This window comes from Equus quagga, chromosome 11, assembly GCF_021613505.1.
Source record: "Equus quagga isolate Etosha38 chromosome 11, UCLA_HA_Equagga_1.0, whole genome shotgun sequence".
Classification (NCBI taxonomy): domain Eukaryota; kingdom Metazoa; phylum Chordata; class Mammalia; order Perissodactyla; family Equidae; genus Equus; species Equus quagga.
In genome coordinates, this window is record NC_060277.1 from 70,777,629 (window position 1) to 70,798,566 (window position 20,938).

The 20,938-nt window shown below is 35.7% G+C and overlaps 1 protein-coding gene across 4 annotated transcripts in view; it reads right to left on the reverse strand.

Annotated features, from left to right (window-relative positions):
• The window catches only part of PAFAH1B1 (platelet activating factor acetylhydrolase 1b regulatory subunit 1), a 77,017-nt gene that overhangs the window by 16,903 nt on the left and 39,176 nt on the right, over positions 1–20,938 (reverse strand). For all 4 annotated transcript variants that reach the window (XM_046674537.1, XM_046674540.1, XM_046674538.1 and 1 more), the window contains 3 exons: positions 2,000–2,084; positions 1,661–1,735; positions 592–798 (listed from right to left, as the gene is read on the reverse strand). In XM_046674537.1, coding sequence (XP_046530493.1) covers positions 592–798; positions 1,661–1,735; positions 2,000–2,084 — 367 coding nt within the window. The remainder of the gene's footprint in view (positions 1–591; positions 799–1,660; positions 1,736–1,999; positions 2,085–20,938) is intronic.

Sequence of the window (20,938 nt, forward strand, 5' to 3'; positions counted from 1 at the left end):
TCTTTTCTGATTAAAAGATAAACATTAAAATGTATATGCTTATGAAAAGTATGAAAATAAGAGAAATACGTAACTTATAAAGTGAAGGTTCCTACATTCCCACATCCCTGGAGAAGACTGCTATTTAGTTTGGAATAAAGCCAATATTAAACACATCAAGGAGAGTCCAATTCAAATAGATCCTTACTGAATTCTTTCGCAGAATATATTTACCCCCTGAATTACTAGTTTTGTATTCTATATTTTCATCTATCACCTCTGCTTAAAAAGTAAGGCACACACTTATATCTTCATTCTCCAATAACAAAAATTATTCAAGCACCTGGTGACCTACTGTCCAACACTAAATTAGTGGCATCCAATTTTCTCAAATTCATCAGTGAACTTATTTGGCAGGTTGCCTCTCAGGAGCTACAATGAAATTTTATTCTAATTCTGTCTTTTAAAGATTAGAACCAATCACACAGTTTCAAAGGGTGCCTCTGCTTAGGTCCTAATTTTCAAGATCTTTTTATTTCTTTCACTTGATTAACTTTAAATCTGCTTTAAACAATTATCCTATTACACATCTTCCAATTTTGAAAAAACTACCTTAATTGTAGCATCCTCTGAAGCAGAGACCATAACACTGAACACAGGATGGAAAATGACTCGAGTGACTGGACTCCTATGACCACTCAATGCATATTTTTCTGGTGGACGGGGAATCCATTCTTTTGGGTCTCGTTTCTGACCAAGCGGTCCACCCGACGTAAATTCTTCTTTTGCTTCATTTAGCTTTGATTCTAATTCCATAACCTTGAGCAGAACAAAGATTATGTACAGACAGATTCCAATAAAAATATCATGTGATATTTTTAAATAATTTTCAGTAATTTACAATGCATTTGTCAAATTTAATTGAAAATTATCTATATTATATACCACTAAAATTTTAAAGGTCTGACAAAAGTGAAAATTGAGAAAAATTCAGTACAACTGTGTCTTAACTACCTAAATCAAAGAAAAATTTCCATTTATATCTACTAATTAGAGCAAGAGCAGAGTGCCTGCCTTGGTCCCTGTAAGTCTGCTACTCTTAGTAAATTCTTTCCAAACCACAGTTTACCTTACACGTTAATAATAATAATATTCATAATAAAAGCTAACATTCACTGAGCATCTATGTGCTGGGCACTTTTCTAAGAGCTTTTATGGATTAACTCGTATTATAACAACGTTATTTATTTATTCTATCTTTGTCTACTAAAAGTATAAATTCTAGGACCAGAATATTACTTATTGCCTTCACTTTACAGAAGATTAGAGATGACAATGACTTGTCTAAGAGTACACTTTAGTGCTGTTTTCCCAGCATAATGGCTCCATGCATTCTTCACATCTAAGTGCACAAATGAGTTCTTTCAGTATCAATTCCTCGAAGTCAGAGTTATGTAAATTCAACCCAGCCAGTATTCCAATTGCATGAGCTAGCATGTATCAGCAATGATCTGTCTAGGTCAAAGTATTTTTTTAATGTATAGAAATGTATTTTTATTTGCCTTTTCAAGATTAAATATAATTATTAATGCAGAAGAATAATGTGTTAATATTTTCAGAAAGCATTTACACGAGAACACTCCAAATACAACTAACTTCAAAGAAAAAAAGACTTAGTTACCTTCTTTTGTAATCTAATAACAGATGTCCATTTTTTTTCCAAAAGACCAGCATATTTCTTATCTAATTCTTCATTCTAGAGAAAAAAGAGGACCTTTTAAAAAACGGCTCAACTACGATAGTTCAAGCCATACACACCATTCATCTTTACGCCCAAATGTTACTAAAAATCTGACTATACAAAAAATAGGGGTTAAAACCAAGTTTAGTGCCAAATCAACAGCAATAACAAAAGATAAGATTTGTGAATAATTTAATTAAGGTGACTGGTAACTACTGACATTTGAGTAAAATCCACTCATTAATTGTACTATGAATAATTGTAAAAAGTCAAACATACCATATCTAATTCAGCTTCCTTTTTAAAAACAGAATATGCCTCTTCATAGCCATTTGAACGAAGATAATCTGCTATAGCTCGATTTCTGAAAGAAAACAAATTCAAATCCTTCTTAAAACCTCAGTTCTATTTTTAAGAAATAATATTTTACTTAAAATGTCATAAATCTTAAGACACTTCTTTTAAGAGTACTCCCTTCCAAATCATACAAGTATTTCACAAAAAGGAACCCCTCCCAAAAAAAGCCTCTAAAACATTTAGCCCTGCCATAGTACATCTACAATATTATAATATTCTTGAGCTTTTAGTTGTAAGTTGCTAATGTGTTGCTTACCTTATGAGCTGCAGGCACTCTATAGATCAAGATATGGCTTATGTAATTAGGTATCAATTTGTGATGGTAATCACCAATTTTGTTCATGTTTACGTTTAGCTTTCCCTTACTACTTGTTATGCTAATAGATACTCAATGATTAGCAACTGAAAAATTTTGCAAAGAGAAATGTTCTCATAAAACTATAATTAAGTATCTTAATATTAGATGTAATTTTCAAACATTAGAGTGGGTGAAAAAAAGGCACAAGCCGCAAACTTAGTATGTATCATAGAACAAGACATTCATTTAGAATTAGAAAGAACTTGAAGGTTAGAGAAGATCAATTAGTAGATACCTTTTCACACTCTCCTTATATTCTTTCAAAGAGAAAATCATCTACCTCTGTCCTAAGGCAACATATTCCAATGTCTCTCAGGGTTTTTTTGAGCAGTAAGTCCCACTGTGATCAAAATAGTTGTTTGCTTGGGATTTCTTTTAAAATATTTTACATTTATTTAAATAATTTAAAAGTTAATATATACACAAGATTAAACAAACTTTAAATATATAATTACACAATAAAGTATGTACTCAGTTTCCACCACTGAACCCAATATTCCTTCCCAGAGGCAACCACTTTACCAGTGTTTTGTATATTCCTTCAGAGATAATCTACCTATAAACACACATCCCCTGCATAGTCTTCTAGACATAATCAATACTTGTTTTTAAAACAAACTTAAGTACATTACATGTCTTACATACAATGTCCCATAAACTCACTTAATCTTAGCAATCATTCTTTATCAGTAGATGTAAATTTGCTTTTTATACATTGTATTCCACTACAGAAACATGCTTTTACAAACAATCCTGCTATGCCTATCTTTGTATAAATTTCAATGCCACTGCCCACCTAATGCTTTAGGAAACAAAAACACTCTAGTGGTACTACAGGATCGGTGGGATTAAGTTTTAATTCAATGGCATGTTAAAAACAAAACAACACAAACAAAAAAAGTGGAGAAAACAATAAGGAATTACAGCAAACATTTATGTTACAGGTAATTATTAGTATACCAAAGACTAAAGTATAATAAATAGTGGGAGACAGGGTCAACACATCACATTTGTTGGCCTGGGGGTTGAGGAAAGGTAAATTCTTACTATTATTGTGAGACTGTAACTGTGTGCTGCCCATATCATAGCCTGTACCTTCTGGCCTGTTCTATTAATAGACAACTAGATTCATTAAGAGGTATCTTCTTTACATGGAGATGAAATCTACTTCTTTTTAACTTCCACCAAGTAGTTCTACTTGGGCCTTCTGAAACAATACAAAATAGAAAGGCAATGGCTCTCTCAAAATATCCCACCAAATACTGTGTTGTCAAAGCCTATACTACAAACCTTCAACAGAAATAAATTTCCCTTTGGTTAGAATATTGCAAACAAAGGAAAAAAAGAAGCTAAAAGACATCTATTTCGTAGCTTTATTCTCTTCTTCTTTTAATCTAAAAAACCAACACCAAGCAAATAAAGGGAAAAAGTCAAGGGTAAATAAATCATAAATAAATATGATTGTAAATATTTAGTGTTCCTAACCTAGCTCCACTTCTACCTCAGGGTCAAGCCCCAATGCCTGAAACTTTGCCTAAATACACTGCACACAGCTTACAACTCTGAAGCTCACATAATAGATAATATGTATATGTAACATACACACAAATTATAACAATTATGATCTTAATAGATTTTTTTTTTGGTAAAGGAAAGATAAATGGTGATACTTTCCCAGGCAAGAATATTAAAAGGAGAAAAATGCAAAATAATTATTCCCTCTTATTTAAAAAAAAAATCCCAGCACTTCGAGATTACCACTGCTAACCTTTCAGCATAGTCTTCTCATACCATGTTCTTTGCCCATACATTCACATCAGCATGCATGCATATGTATGGCTTTTAATCAAGTAACTTAATCTACTAGTTGCATTCAACGTATTACAAAAATCTTTTCTTGTCAGTATTCATTTATGACATCATAGTTATTAATATTCTAACAATACTTCATTATACAGACGTACCAAATTTTATTTAAGCAATCATCTACTGATAGACTTTCAGGTTGTTTCTAATTTTTCACCAGTTAAAATAATGTTGCAAATAAACACCTATATAGGTAAAGTCTCTCTCACATCTTTACATATGAGTCAAAAGATGCTATACACTGAATGTTTGTGTCCCCCAAAATTCTTATGTTGAAACCTAATTCCCCAATGTGGTATTTGGAGGTGGGGCCTTTGGTAGATGATTAGGTCACAAGGGCAGAGTTCTCACAAATGGGATTAAAGCCCTTATAAAAGAGACTATGCCCCAGGAAGTGAGACCCCACCAGACACTGAATGTGCCAGTGCCTTTATCTTGGACCTTCCAGCCTCTAGAACTGTAAGAAATAAATCTGTAGTTTCTAAGCCAAGCACTTTATGGTATTTTCTTACAGCAGCCTGAATAGACTAGAAAGAAATATATATACATTTTTAGGATATTTTGATAGCTATTATCAAATTGTTCCCCAGAGTTGTACCAATGTACACTCCTACCAGTAGCTACAAATGTCATCCCTTTACTTTTATCTTTCAAACATGTGGTAAGCATTTACCCACTTAAAAAAAGTTGATATCCTTTGATTTTGCTGATGTAACTTTATGAAAATGGACTAGATGTTAAAAATTTTTTTTTTTAGATTTTTATTTTTTTCCTTTTTCTCCCCAAAGCCCCTCCCAGTACACAGTTGTATATTCTTTGTTGTGGGTCCTTCTAGTTGTGGCATGTGGGACACCGCCTCAGCGTGGCTTGATGAGCAATGCCATGTCCGCGCCCAGGACTGGAACCAATGAAACACTGGGCCGCCTGCAGTGGAGCGCGCGAACCTAACCACTCGGCCATGGGACCAGCCCCTAGAGGTTAAATTTTTAAAACTTCTGCAATATTTCCAAATTCTATGTGGCTTAACCCAACCTCTATCTATCTATCTATCTATCTATCTATCTATCTATCTATCTGTTGTTGTTTTTCTGCTTACGAAGATTTGTCCTGAGCTAAAATCCACTGCTAATCTTTCTCTTTTTGTATGTGAGCTGCCACCACAGCATGGCCACTGACAGACAAGTGGTGTAGTTCTGCACCCAGGAACTGAAGCCAGGCCACCGAAGCGGAGTGTGCCAAACTTAACCACTAGGCCCCAGGGCTGGCCCCCACTATCTATATTTTAAAAAGATGCTGTGTGGCAAATGCAATTAATTAGAAAGATGGAGGTAATTTCAAATGTGTACAAAGCAGCACCTCAAAATATTTGTACATTACATTTACACTTTCTATAAAGTGTTAAATCCAATTTAAAAAACATTTACTGTCTCTTTTGATCCTAAAACTATCTTTCTAAATTACAGAGAAAGATGTCTTACCCTTATATAGTGGCAGACTGATTTATCTAAGTCACCAAACTAGCAAGTAGTGAAATAATTTAAGATAACTCCAATCAACATCTATTGAGTGGGTGAGGAAGAAACTGGCTAAGCAAGTGGAACTCTGCACCTCCCTCCTGTAACTAGAGTTGTTCCATTTTTATATATTTCCATATATTGTATTTCTCCAAAAATGCTTTAAAAATGGATTTATGCTCTTAAAAAAGCCCTACACACAAATCCTTGAAGCCAAATCTGACTCACATTTTTAACCACTAGGCTTTTGTTTTGATAACTGACTAGATGTGGGAGATGGGAGAAAATAGTTGATTCACAAGTTTCTGGTGGATGACAGTAACATTTACTTGGACAGGAAACAAGGCAAAGAGGAGGAAGAAGAAAAAGAGGTACGAATATAATAAGCTCAGTTTTAAACCTTCTGACTTGAAGTAGCTATAAGAAATTTAAAGATATATGACATAGGAGGTAAATGGATATATAGGTCAGGACCTATAGATAGATCTGATGTGAGAAAAGGATTTGGGAAAATTACCAAAGAGATAGCAGTGATTCAAATTATGTTAAGTGTTGAAAGACACTTAGGAAGAAGGTATCTAATGGGAAGCAAAAAGGAGACTAGAATGTAAATGACGGAACCTTGACAGATACCAGTATTTAAAAAGCTAGTAAGAAAATTCTAACAGAGATGTCAGCAAAACAATGAAGAAGGGAGTTTCAAAGAAATGGAGATGGATAACAGTGACAAAGACCTGAGAGAGATCAAGTAAAGTTAGTCTAAAAAGTGTCCAAGCAATCTGGCTACAAAGAGGTCCCTGTTGACTTTACAAATGCAGTTTGAGAACTTAAAAGCAGCCTCAGTATTCCATTCCACAATAAGGTTTCAAATGAGCACTGTAAAACATTGGAGTTGGGGAGAAGCAGTAAGTTTAGAGAATATCAGGGATGGGTTCTTTTTCTATCTAATGAAGATAAAATATTTAGTTAATTGGGGCCAGCCCCGTGGTCGAGTGGTTGAGTTTGCGCGCTCTGCTTTGGCAGCCTGGGGTTTTGCTGGTTCAGACCCTGGGCGTGGACATGGCACCGCTTGCCAGGCCATGTTGAGGCAGCATCCCACATGCCACAACTAGAAGGACCCACAGCTAAAAATGTACAACTATGTACCGGGGGGCTTTGGGGAGAAAAAGGAAAAATAAAATCTTAAAAGAAAAAAAAAATTGAGTTAATAACACTATGACATATGAGAGTTTTGCAAAAGAGAGAGAGATCCCATGGCATTAATAATATCCTAATACTAAACCACCAAAGAGTGACATATATGTACAAAAATATAGCAAATAAATTAGAACTGAAGTGTAACTGAGTCTGATACCATTAGGTATTGCTGTACAACACACTGATCATGCACGAAGCCTACAACCCAGTCCCAGAAAAGTCTAGTCAATTCTATTTCCCTATCAGATATAACTTAGTCAGTTACACTTCTAGCCACATCATGTAAACGATGTTGACAGAGTCAAGAAACAGAAATTGGGTTCTCATGGCCAGATAATTCTGGTACCACCATCCCCGCTGCCTCACTACTCAGTATCTAAGCCAATGATCTGATCCAGCGAATGAAGAACCTCTAACTCAGGCAAGGTATACTACTGTCACTTAAAGTAATAATAAGACTGAAGCATCTCTTAGTTCTAACAGCCTAAAGGGTGCTTCTGGGGTTTGCTACTAGTTGCAGTTATTGACCTAGAGTTGATTTTCACCAGTTTTATTAAGGATGGAAAACTTATCTCTTGAAACAAGTGGACAAGGCACAAGTTTATAATAATCTCTCAAAGAAATGTCATTCACAAGATTTAAAGTAATCTATTAAGCCTCCGAAGATGAAGAAAAGCAACCAATCACTAGAATCAAAGAAAAATTCAGGCAGAAGTGTAACAGGTCATTTTGAGTAGACCAAAACGAGTAACCGTATACAGAATCAGAAAAAGTGGTTAAAATAAAAAGAAAGAACAGAGATGAAGGGCTATTTTTAAAAATTGTTTTATTGAGATCATATTGGCTTATAACAGTGTATAAATTTAAGGTGTACATTATTGTATTTCAGCTTCTGTATAGACTGCATCCTGTTCACCACCAATAGTCTAGTTTTTATCCATCAACATACCGTATGTGCCCCTTTAGCCCTTTTGCCCTCCCCTCACCCCATTCCTCTCTGGTAATCACCAATCTGTTCTCCTTATCTATGTGTTTATCTGACGAAGGACTTTTATCCATGAACGAAGAGAACTGGCTGGATACAGCTTAGGCTTATATACGGAATAGCACCACACTGGAAATATTCTATTGCTGTCCTTTGAAACTATTACAATAATAAATGAGATTGCGTTTGTTTTCTAAACTATTCCAAGTTTATTAAAATGCCAGGATTACATTTTAAACATTTTAGAACTGACTTCCTGCACTTTCCTCATTGTTGTTTTATCCCCTAGGATAATTTCTGTATCTGTAGTATCAGTCATAACACTCTAGTACTATTAACCCATACACGCACTCACACTCTTACAAAGAGAGAGAAGATTTTTTAAAGTTACTCTGAACTAGCTGAACTGCTAGTTAAACAATAACAGCTAAAAAGATTGGATAGCACCAACAATAACAGCAGAATACTTGAGGGTTCCCAGCATCTCTTACAAATTTAAATCAGAGCAGAGGGAATTACAGAGCATGCATTAGAGGAGACAGGTGGAAGCTGTTTATCACAGGTAAAGAAACAGCAGCCAGCTTAAGTGGCTTTTTGGCTAGCAAGTGGTGGTGCTGGGAATCAAACTTGGGTCTTCTGAAGCCAAAACGACAGCAAAAGTGTTTTTCAAACTGTGCACTCTAGCACTGTAAGGTTGAATAAAAATGTTCTGTGAATTCTATAAACATTTAATTTCACTGTTGATATGAGGAGAAACAAGGCTAAGCTGAAAGCTGACAAAGTGAGATGTTTTCTTACCAGGCCCATTAAAAGAGAGACACTGAAAAGGCTGACCTCACATAGTCAGGAATTAGGAAAGCAATGGAGTTAGTGTGCACTGTTCTAAAAGGCAACAGTAGCCCAATGATTCTAGGGTATCTGCAGGGTTATGAGGGCACACCATTAAGATAACAGAGAAGACCAGGCAGGAAGAAGCATGCCAGTTCACACCACCAGGAGCACATCATCATCTTTAGTGCCCTGCTCCAGAAGACATCCCTTACACCAGCCCAGGCCACACCACTTTAGACAAACAACCAAGATGAACTACATAATCCCGAGGGAAGATGTAAATAAAGTTCACTTCGAATGCGGAGACACTACAGAGGGTCATTCCACACGCTGCTGACATAGGATATCAACCAAATCTCAGAGAGGTAACATGACTTCTTAAATATGCTATAATCGCCAACAGAGTCTTTGGGGAAAGGGCAGCACAGATGTGAAGAGTTTCTGGCCATACGTCTTATATCTCCCTAATCTCATGTGCCCTGACAAAGGGTTACAATGATCATCCTTCACCATCACACTTGAAGATACCCACTTCAAAAGAGAGTAGTTTACGATTCAACTACTACCAGTCTTGGGAAAAGTACAAGTCCAGCAAGAGGTTACAATGAGACCCTATCCACGGCAGTGACAAAGTAAAGGAGAACGAAACTTGGGCTAGCGGACTGTCATTTTCACCATTAAACAAAAGAATATGTGCCTGGTATACTAGCCTGTCAGTTACAATTTCTCTTCAGCAGAGATCTGGGTCTGAGCTAACACTGACCCCTCACTCTGCACATGACAGCAGCAACAAAACTATCTACCAAATAAGCATATCACGTTGGATTTTTTTTAAAAAGTAAAACCAAAACAATGAACACAAAAATATGCATTACTGCTGTTCATTCTCATACTCAGACAAAATTATTTGAGTAAGTGAACCACAAGGCAGAGGGCACCATTGTACAGCTCAGTTTTGATCCTGCCCCTTCTTATTTAGATTTTCTTCTTTACTCTTTAAATCTGTTAAGAAAAATAACTTTACTGAAAAGTAAGGTAAATGAAGGTATAATTATGATATGACTTTACACTAACTGGGCTAAACTCCCAATTATGTTGTTTCAAGTTAATGATATACACATATATTAGTGACATTTAAAAAGCTGCATGGCCTAGTATAAGTCTGAGGTCAGCAACGTCTCCAGAGAGAGGGAGATTTTGCCTCAGTTTCTCGGTACAACTTGCAACTTTAAAACATTTTCTCCCTTTTCCTCTAATTTCAATATAAGCCTATAGTAATTGTAAGACATTTATTTAACTGTGAGATTCATTTAGAATATATTCCTATAAAAATTATTTTGCATACTTAAGAAAACCATAAGGAAAAGTCAGGTTGTACAAAAAGAAGGATAGCCAATGTAACTGTCATGTATTGAGAAGTTTGAAACATTTTCATTTTTTAAATGAAAAGCAAATTTTCACTATACAAGCAGGAAGGCAAGAAAAGAGTGGGGATAAGGGAGGGATGAGTATCTGGTATATTCCTAGCTTCATACTCAGGAATATAGAAGAGGATTAGGTTATAGTCCCTTGCCTGCAAGAACTTGTAAATCTATGAGGAGCAAAACCAAAGTTACCAAAGTGTGTGAAACCAAATAAGAGAGAAGTGAGATTCAATGGAGGGATCTTTCTATAAATGCAAAATGTGAGTTGGGCTTTAAAGGAAAAAGAAAAAGTAGGCATTATAGGCAGGGGATTGGTGGGGAGAAAGGGAATGAGAATGGTAGACGATGGAGATCTCACTGCATATCTGATCAAATTCTTCAACATTCTTGATTTTAAAACATTCCTCAACAATGAAAAGGTCTTCATTAACATTAAAAAGATATCTCTTTATTAATATTTTAACAAGAAATTTCTCAAACTTTCAACCAATAAATCTGACAGTTAATGGTAAAACACTAAAAATATTTGCCTTAAAGTCAAGAACAAGACAAGGATGCCTATAATCACTATTATTTAAAATTGTTCCAAAAACAATCCATCTAAATAAATAATATATATAAATATTAGAAAAGAGATTATGACAATGAGAGAAATGGCTGAAAAGACAGGACAGAAACAGATTATGAAGGACATGCAAGGCAAGAAAAAGAAACTTAATAAAAGTGACATTTTAAAAAGACCTACTTATCAGAAGTATACAGGCAGATTAGACAGGATGGCAACTAAATAAAGGAAATAATAAAAGTGAAGATCCCTTAAAATCAGGTCATATTACTAATAACCATCCCCAGAATTACAGGACTAAAAATGGGTTCCATTTGTTGACAGAGCGTAGTTTTTACCCTACAGTGAATAGCAGGACAGTCAATAATCTACAATACTGCTAATAATGGATTTATATTTTTAGAATTGGTATGAGTCAAGTCATTATATATGGTTGTCACTCCAGTGCTGCCTGATGAATCATTTACTTGTCCCTGGTCCCCGTTCCTCACTCTCAAATACCTAATTGCATTCTAGCCTTCGGCTGACCTCCAGCTTCACAGAGAAAATAGGAGCTACTCAGCATATAATTTTTTCAACTTCCTTATTGGTATTTGTGGCGCTACCTTCCTCTCTTCTACAATGTTTTTTCTTCTCTCTAATAAGTCCTCTAGAATACGATACAAATCCTTCAAGTGAAACGAAATATGATATGGCACAATAAAAGGGCTTTGTATGAGTTCTACAGAAAGTTAACAATTTTAACCTTGATGACCATACCTTGATTATCTTTAAAGATGCCTACATTTCACACTTGTCAACAAATTTTGAAACATATTTTTTGAAATAATCGGCAATTTCATAATTTTGGTTCAAACTAAGAGATGAAGTATGTGTTTTTGCTTTGACAAATCTAACAACAAGAGAAAAATATCAGCACCCCTACAGTACAGGATGTCATTATTAGTTACCTGGAATAATCAAAATATGATGCATTTTACTGAATGAAATATTTCAGTTAAAATATTTTCTAAGAATAAAGAGATTAAATATAACACAAACCGAGAATACTTTAATCTTCCATTGAAGATTCAGAAGACCTTTTATAATTTTTTACCTCAAAGCACTAATTAGAAACAATAACCATTGTATGGGAAGTAACAATACAGGCAATACGGTTCATGATTATCAACCTTTCAAAGTTTAAAAAGAAGTAGAGGGGCTGGCCCCGTGGCCAAGTGGTTAAGTCAGCGGCTCCGCTGCAGGCGGCCCAGTGTTTCGTTGGTTCGAATCCTGGGTGCGGACACGCCACTGTTCAGCACACCATGCTGACGCAGCGTCCCACATGCCACAACTAGAAGGACCCACAACAAAGAAGATACAACTATGTACCAGGGGGCGTTGGGGAGAAAAAGGAAAAAAATGAAAAAATCTTAAAAAAAAAAAGAGTATGACCATTAAAAAAGAAAAGAAGTAGAACCTCAAAGCACAGACTAAATAAAAGTAATATATTAAGAATTTTATGTTTAAATATATATGTACTTTTACAGTCAATGACAACATGTAGCTGTTTTTTATAAATATAAAAACTTGAAATTGAGAGGATATGAATTATAGTTACAGTCTCATTTCAGCCCCAGCATCTAATTCCTTCACGTATTTTGCTATTGTTGCCCAGGATTAAGACAATTCTAATGCACATAGATTAAGCAGTGCAAACAGTAACCAGATTTCAATAGCTCAGCTTGCAGTCTCAGAATATTCTTCAAACAAACTGACTCGGATTCAAAAAGGAGTGGGAAATAACCTGTTTGAAAGCTGAATCACTAACAAGATCTAAACATTGTTCTCATTCCTTACCATAGATCCTAAAGCCAGACAAGCAATGTCCAAAAGTTTAAGCTCTAAAACTATTTGTAATAGGATACTGCCACGATGCCAGGCATTGTGCCCACTCTTGCCTTTACAACGGCTCACATGATGACAATATGCATATGTACCAGAGCCTTGTCTGGCATACAACTCAACTCCATGAACATGTGCTGCTGTCGCGTATTCTCATGTACAATTTTTTTTTTTTTTTGAGGAAGACTAGCCCTGAGCTAACTACTGCCAGTCCTCCTCTTTTTTGCTGAGGAAGCCTGGCCCTGAGCTAATATCGTGCCCATCTTCCTCTACTTTGTATGTGGATGCCTACCACAGCATGGCGTGCCAAGCAGTGCCATGTCCGCACCCGGGATCCAAACTGGTGAACCCCGGGCCGCCAAGCAGTGGAACATGCGAACTTAACCACTGCGCCACTGGGCTGGACCCTCTCATGTACAATTTTAAATGTATAGGGTTAGTGCAGATCTTTACTTTTTTTAAAGGCCAGCACAGAACCACTTTCTAATCAATGCTAAGTATATACAATGTTCAAATATATGCACAGGAGAAATGTGAACACTTCAATTAACTGCAGAGGTTAGTTTTTTTAAAGTAAAACACAGCTTAAAAATATATTATAGTCATGAAAAGACATGGAGGAATCCTAAATGCATACTGCTAAGTGAAAGAAGTCATTCTGAAAAGGGTACATACCACCTGACTCCAACTTTCTGGAAATAGGAAAGCTATCGAGACAGTAAGAAAGATAGTGGTTGCCAGGGGTTCGGAGAGAGGGAGGGACGGACAAATAGGTGGAGCACAGGAGATTTTTAGGGCAGTGAAGCTGTTTATAGGTAAAGTAGGATTTAAGAAAGGGTAAAGAAAACTAACTTTACATGTGCTGGCCAGAATTTGCTAACAGAGATAAACAATAAATTATCCCACAAAGGCCTGAGATCACTGTACGAAGGTCAGCTCACCTGAGGAGGACCTGAGAAGCAAAGAGGCAATGTACCCCAGGGGAAAGGACTGTACTAATACGGTAGAAAGGTGTTCTAAGACAGGACACTCAATTTCAAACTATTCCAGCTCAGTCATTCTTTCCCACAAACAGAACTGTCCTCAAAGATGTTTAGTAAGAAGGAAGGATAAAACATAGCATCCTTGCAAATTTTCTTAAGAGGAGAAGGGGAAGTAACTAAGTAAAAAGAGAGGAAAGTATGCTTTAGAGAGGAAGAATACCCCCAGGAAGCCGCAGAAAATTATAGATGAATACTCTATATTCTCAAAGAAATCTAAGGTAGTATAAAACAAAAAATTGATAAAAGTAAAAGGAATCCAAAAAGACATGATATAACTAAATATAATAAAAGAACATGTCCCTAAAATAAAGAACATCCAAAATCTAGCTTGGTGGACAAATAATTACGGACACCTAGGCAGAAAAGCAAGGAGAAACATCAGGCTGGCCTAAAACTTCTCCATTGCAACCCATAATGCCAGAGAATATAAATTATCTATAGTTTCTATGTTTTAAAGAAAATCCATTAAAATTTTATTTATTTTTTTTTGAGGAAGATTAGCCTTGAGCTAACTACTGCCAATCCTCCTCTTTTTGCTGAGGAAGACTGGCCCTGAGCTAACATCCATGCCCATCTTCCTCTACTTTATATGTGGGACACCTACCACAGCATGGCTTTTGCCAAGTGGTGCCATGTGTCCGCACCCGGGATCCGAACTGGTGAACCCCGGGCCGCTGAAGCAGAATGTGCGCCCTTAACCACTGCACTACTGGGCCAGCCCCCAAAATTTTACTTTTATCCACACAAAAATAAATACATTTGCCTTATAAATTACTGAAACAATACTGTCACAAATCTTGTTTGTTCCACTTTTATCCAATCTCATTCTTCTCTTCAGAGGCAACCACTGTTAAGTTTAGTATATATCCTTTCAGGACTTTAGCTGTGCATCTACACAGATAGAGGCACAAAAGAAATATATAGTTGTATGAGTAAGAGTTTAACATAAAGGTATCATAGCATCTTATTTAGCAACTTGATTACTTAACAGTAGATCTTAAAGCTCTTTCCATGTAGATATTCATAAACATACCACTTTTTTTTTTTAATATTTGTAGGAAAGTGGTATTTTCTTTTCTTTTAAAGACTTTATTTTTCCTTTTTCTCCCAAAGCCCCCTGGTACATAGTTGTGTATTTTCAGTTGTGGATCCTTCTAGTTGTGGCATGTGGGATGCTGCCTCAGCATGACTTGATGAGCAGTGCCATGTCCGCTCCCAGGATTTGAACTGGCGAAACCCCGGGCTGCCGAAGCAGAGCTCGAGAACTTAACCACTTGGCCACGGAGGCAGTCCCCATACCCATCTTTAACCTGCTATACAGCAATCCCAAAAACGGATGTACCATATTTAACATATCCCTACTGAAGAATCAACGTTTTAGGTTGTTACCAGTTTCTTAGAACTAAAAACAATGCAACCAACATCCTTTTACATGGCTATCCCTAAAGAAATATTTGCAGATGTGCTAAAAAAAACTCTTTATAAAGAAAATTGTTAGATCAAATAACATATATTTTAAAAGATACTGTGAAATTGACCTTTAAAGAAATTATAACAACGTATACTCCCACCAGCAGCATCTGAAAGCACCCATTTCCCCACATCTTTGCTAGCAAAAGCTATTACCAGTATTTTTTCTTGGGGAACAAATTGTATCTTGTTTTGTTTACAGATGTTAAACATTACTGCAAATGTTTACTTGCCATTTTTTTATTTGTTTGTGAATGGCCTTAGTACTACCTTTTCCTCATTTTTCTACTGGTTGTTTGTGATAAGTTTTATGAATTTTGAGGACTTCTTTATATGTTCTAAATGACATTCCTCTGCTACATGTGTCGCAAATATTTTCCCCAGCTGGTCACCTGTATTTTAATTTTGTTTAAGGTCTTTCTTCATACAGAAATTTTATATTTTGATATAGTCAAATATATCACTTTTTCTTTTGGTTTCCACATATGGTATCTTTAGGAAGTCCTTTCCTACGAAAAAGCTGTATTTTCTTCTACCACTTCTACATTGTTATTCTGTATGTGTTTAACATTTGGGTTTTTACTTCATGTGGATTCGACATTATCTTATTTTAGTATAACCCATTGTACTATTTGCTGAGCAGTACATCATTTCCCTAGTGCTGTGAAATGCCACCTTTATCATGCTAAATTTCCATAGATAAATGTGTCTGTCTCTGAACTTTGTTCTCCTAACCTATTTGCTTATTCCACAAATATTTTACTTACTACTTTTACAGTAACATTTGGAAACTGGTACAATTAGTTCCTCTCTCATTTATCTTTTAAAAGATTTTCTTAACTATTTTTCTGCATCTTTCTCTTCCAGATGAATTTTAGAATCAAGCTGGTCCAATTCGTGAAAAATTCTGTTTGGATTTTATTTAATTTTATTAGTAATACGGGAGTTTTGACATCTTCCCATTGTTCATTTTCTTCACCAGAAACAGGGCAAAGAAATCTTTTCTACTACATTATCCAATAACAAAAACAATCTATTTTTGTATGCCATCTTGTTTCCGGCCACCACACTAAATCCAACAATTCTAACTGTTGATTCTATTGGATCAGCTATGTAGATATTATCATCTACAAATAAGTTTGGTCTCTTCCTTTCCAATAATTCTAATTCTTTTGTTGCCTTACTGCATTGGCTAGAATCGCAAAACTAAGTTTAAGTGGTCGCAGAAACATGGGAACTCTGAACTTGTTTTTGACTTTAATGGGAATGCACCTGATATTCTATCATTTACTGTAAATTTCTGGCAGAGAGCCTTAATCAAGTTAAGAAAATACCCTATTCCTTATTTTCTAAGAAATTTTTAACAATCAGGAACAAGTATTAAAAACACTATTTCTATATCTTCTGGATTGATCATATGGTTTCTCTATTTATTAACATATAGTTAACAGTAATTACATTAATAGGTTTCTTAAAGTTGAAAAATCTTTGCATTCTTGGGATAAATCATACTTGCCCATGATTAACCTTTTTCATACGATAATGGATTCAACTATTATATTTATTATCTTCATATCTGGGTCCATATAAAAAATCAGCTTGTAATATTCTTTATTATTTTCTTCTTGTCTAGTGTTGCTATCAGGGTTATTCTAGCCTCATAAAAAGAACTTCTAAGTTTCCCCCTTCTTCTATGTTCTGGAAGAGACAATATACTCTGGGAAGTTACTGGTCCTTAAAGACTTGAGAGAATTAGAGTCTAGGCTTGAAAACCGTCTAGACTTGAAGTCTGTAACTGTAATGATCTATTAAATTTTTCTACTTCTTCTGAAGCAATTTTACCACATATATTTTCCTAGAAGATAACTCAAGTTATTTAGATTTTCAAAATTAACAGGATAGGACATCCTCGTAATTCTGAAAATCACCTTCTGAGTTCATTTTATGTTGTTTCTCTCATTACTATATTGTTCATTTGTGTCTTTTCTCTTTACTAATCAGTTTGGTCTATCTTATAGTCTTTCCTTCCCTCTGCGTCCTTTGGGTTTATTTTGTTGTTCTTATTCTTGAAGTGAATGTTCATTTCTCATCTTTGTTTTCTTAAAAGATTCATTAAAGACTAATTTTTTGTATGCTATGTTGGCTACATGGCACAGGGTTTTGTTTTGAGTATCCTCATTATTATTGATTTCTTCACTTTAAGTTTCATTTTGATCTCTTAACTCCACAGTCATTTAGAAGTGTATTTTCAAATGTCCACATGGATAGATTTCTCTTGGCTCTCCCTTTGCTATTAATTTTTATTTTTATTGCATTATGGTGAGCAAATGAGGTCTATGTGATTTTTGCGTTTTTGGAATTTGAGGTTTTCTTTGCAGCCTAATGCATGGCAATTTTTTCCTTAATACTTATAACTGAGTGGGGAAAAAATGTGTAACCTAAAAATTATTCACCTTTCACTTGTCATTCATTTACAAGAGCAAGACAAAATTATTCCCTAAGCATGCAGAGACTCACGGAGGTCCACTTATGAGCCCATCTTGAAAAAGGTACATAATGACAAAATTCACTCAACTATAGAGTAATCAAAATAAGAACAGAAGAATGGTCCAAACTCATCAAATTGTAAACATTAAATATGGGCAGGTTGGGGCCGGCCCTGTGGCCCAGTGGTTAAGGTTGTGCGCTCCGCTTCAGCAGCCCAGGGGTTTCGGTGGTTCGGATCCTGGACAGGGACATGGCCCCGCTTGTCAGGCTACGCTGAGGCAGCATCCCAAATGCCACAACTAGAAGGACTCACAACTAAAATATACAACTATGTACTGGGGGGATTTGGGGAGAATAAGCAGGAAAAAAAAAGAAGATTGGCAACAGTTGTTAGCTCAGGTGCCAATCTTTAATAAAAAAAAAAACGTATGTGCAGGTCTTTGTATGTCAATTATACCTCAATACAGCAGTTAAAACAATATAAGAATGAGAAAGCTGTGGCACAAAAGAATTAGGGGTGAACATCAAACAGAGTGCAAATATTATCCACCAGGATAAGGTAAAAATAACAGACTTTATCTTTCATAGGGGAAGATCAGTGAGTAAAAATTTGATAAAGAAATACAGGTCTAAGTTTATTCTGTTAAAAGCAGCTATTAGAGGGGCTGACACGGTGGTGCAGCGGTTAAGTTCATGTGCTCCACTTCAGTGGCCTGGGGTTCACGGGTCTGGATCCCTGTCATGGACCCAGCACAGCTCGTCAAGCCACACTGTGGTGGTGTCCCACATAGAACAGAGGAAGACTGGCACAGATGTTAGCTCAGTGACAATCTTACTCAAGCAAAAAGAGGAGGACTGACAACAGATGGCAGCTTAGGGCCAATCTTCCTCACCAAAAAAAAAAGTAGCTATTAGAGAGCCAGCCCTGGTGTCCTCATGGTTAAGTTCAGCAAGCTCCGCTTTGGCAGCCCAAGCTCAGTTCCTGGGCACACATCTACACCACTCGTCTATCAGTGGCCATGCTGTGGTAGTGGTTCACATTCCAAACAGAGGAAGACTGGCAACAGATGTTAGCTCAGGGCAAATCTTCCCCAGCAAAAATAAGTAAATAAATAAATAAATGAAAAAAAGATGTTCATGGGGGCCAACCTGGTGGCGTAATGGTTAAGTTTGTGCACTCCACTTCAGTGGTCCGGGGTTCACAGGTTCAGAACCCAGGCACGGACCTATGCACTGCTCATCAAACCATGCTGAGTGGCATCCCACATACAAAAGGGAGGAAGACTTGCACAGATGTTACTTACTAAAAAATCTTACTCACTAAAAAAAAGGATGTTCATGTAATTTTTGTAAACACATGAAAACTATCTGAAAAGATTATAATTTATAGAGGTAAGCAGCCACCTCTGGAAAGTAGGACTGAGAAACTGGGGAGGGGGAGTTATGTTTACACGTTTTGACATATATTAATTCTGGTAATATAATTTTGTTTAATGAATAGTGAACTTAATAGAAAACTGGTTTCTGCCTCTATTACCAGTCATGAAACTAGATAATTTCAATTTCTCCCATCCTTAATTTATCTACAAATATATTTGTCATGTCCACATAAATGTTTTCATGCTATTATTCATGTTTGTATGCCCCACAGTAGTAAGAACATAGAAGGCAGGCAATACACATTTGCTGAGTTGAATCACATTTAGGAGAACCACTCAAATTATCTATTTCAAGTACATCAAAATTCATTTTATTTCTACCCCAAAAATAACTCAAAGAATTTTATAGGCTAACTGCTATCCAACCTATGAGAAATGCTAAAATGTTACACAGGCCAATTGAGGTGCCAAACCTTATCTTACTTGTAAGAGGTATATAAAGATTTGTTTCTTCCTATCATAGCAAATATATATTCATAATATTTTCAAAAATAGGAGGAAAAGCAAAAAGATTCATTTGATTTCCTTACTAAAAACTAGAAGATATTAAATCTACTTCTCAAATTACATTTAGATCTTTAAGACAAGTTTTCTTTACCTGATGAGTACTTTTAAGTCAATTCTTATCTCAAATTCTCTACAAATTTAGCCACCTGAAATTAGGTCCTTCCCTTCTCAATTGATTTTTATCCAAATTAAAAACTCTACTTTTGGTCAGAATGTTTAAATAGTCATCCTGATTATGAGGTATAAGCATGACTTGCAGTCAGCTCACATAAGGCATCTAGGAAAAAAAGATCTGAAATGACTGAGAAGCAAGAATAATTAAAAACCTGACATACCTTCAATAATACAAAAGTACCTATGCAGAGTTATTAATTATAGTATTATTTATAATTATGAAATAGTGGAAACTACCTAAATGTTCAAATATGGGAGAATGGTTGAAGAAACTATGGTACATACACAGTAGAGTACTATCAGACTGTTTAAAACAAACGAGGAGGATTTCTATGAACTGATGTGTAGTGAGTACCAGGAGATGTTAAGTAAAAAAAAGCGAAGTGCAAAAGAGCACACATAAGATGCTACCTTTTAAGAATGAAGAAACAAGAAAACATACATCTCTCTCTCCTATCTTTATAAAACGATGAGGTTGGTTCTTACAAGGGATAAGGGAAGGTAACTTAACAGAAAGGGTTCAGAAGAGAGTAACACTTCTGAATATACATTTTTCTACAGATGACGTTCTACATATTCAAAATATTAGATTAACAAAGATGGATGGGGAGAAAAACACAGAAAACTGAAAACCTAGAATAGATGAACCGACTGTATTTCAAATGAATAATATAACCACATAAAGAGAGAGAGAGAAACAAAACAAAACTAATCCAAGTAACTTACAAACACATTATCTGATTATATACTCTCAGTCTTGGGCAGAGTAGATCTGCACACAAATTCTGAACCCTTTCCACGAGGTCTGTTTCTTGTAGTGGTGTGATGATAACAATTCTGACACTACTTGAGAAGTACTATAGGATTGAGCAAATGAGTCAATGTGTTGACATTATTGTTGGGAGTCAGAGTTCTCACTACAGAAGAAGGGAGACACAAATATGGCATCAAGGAAGACAAGACAGAACCTTCTTGGAACAGACTGAAATCAGAAGGGTCGGTGTAGCTTAAAGATTTCTAAAATAAGTGTGTGTACATGTGTATGTATACATATCAGTGGTTCGCAACTTGGGGAGATTTTGCCCCCACAAGAGGACAGTGGCAATGTCTGGAAACA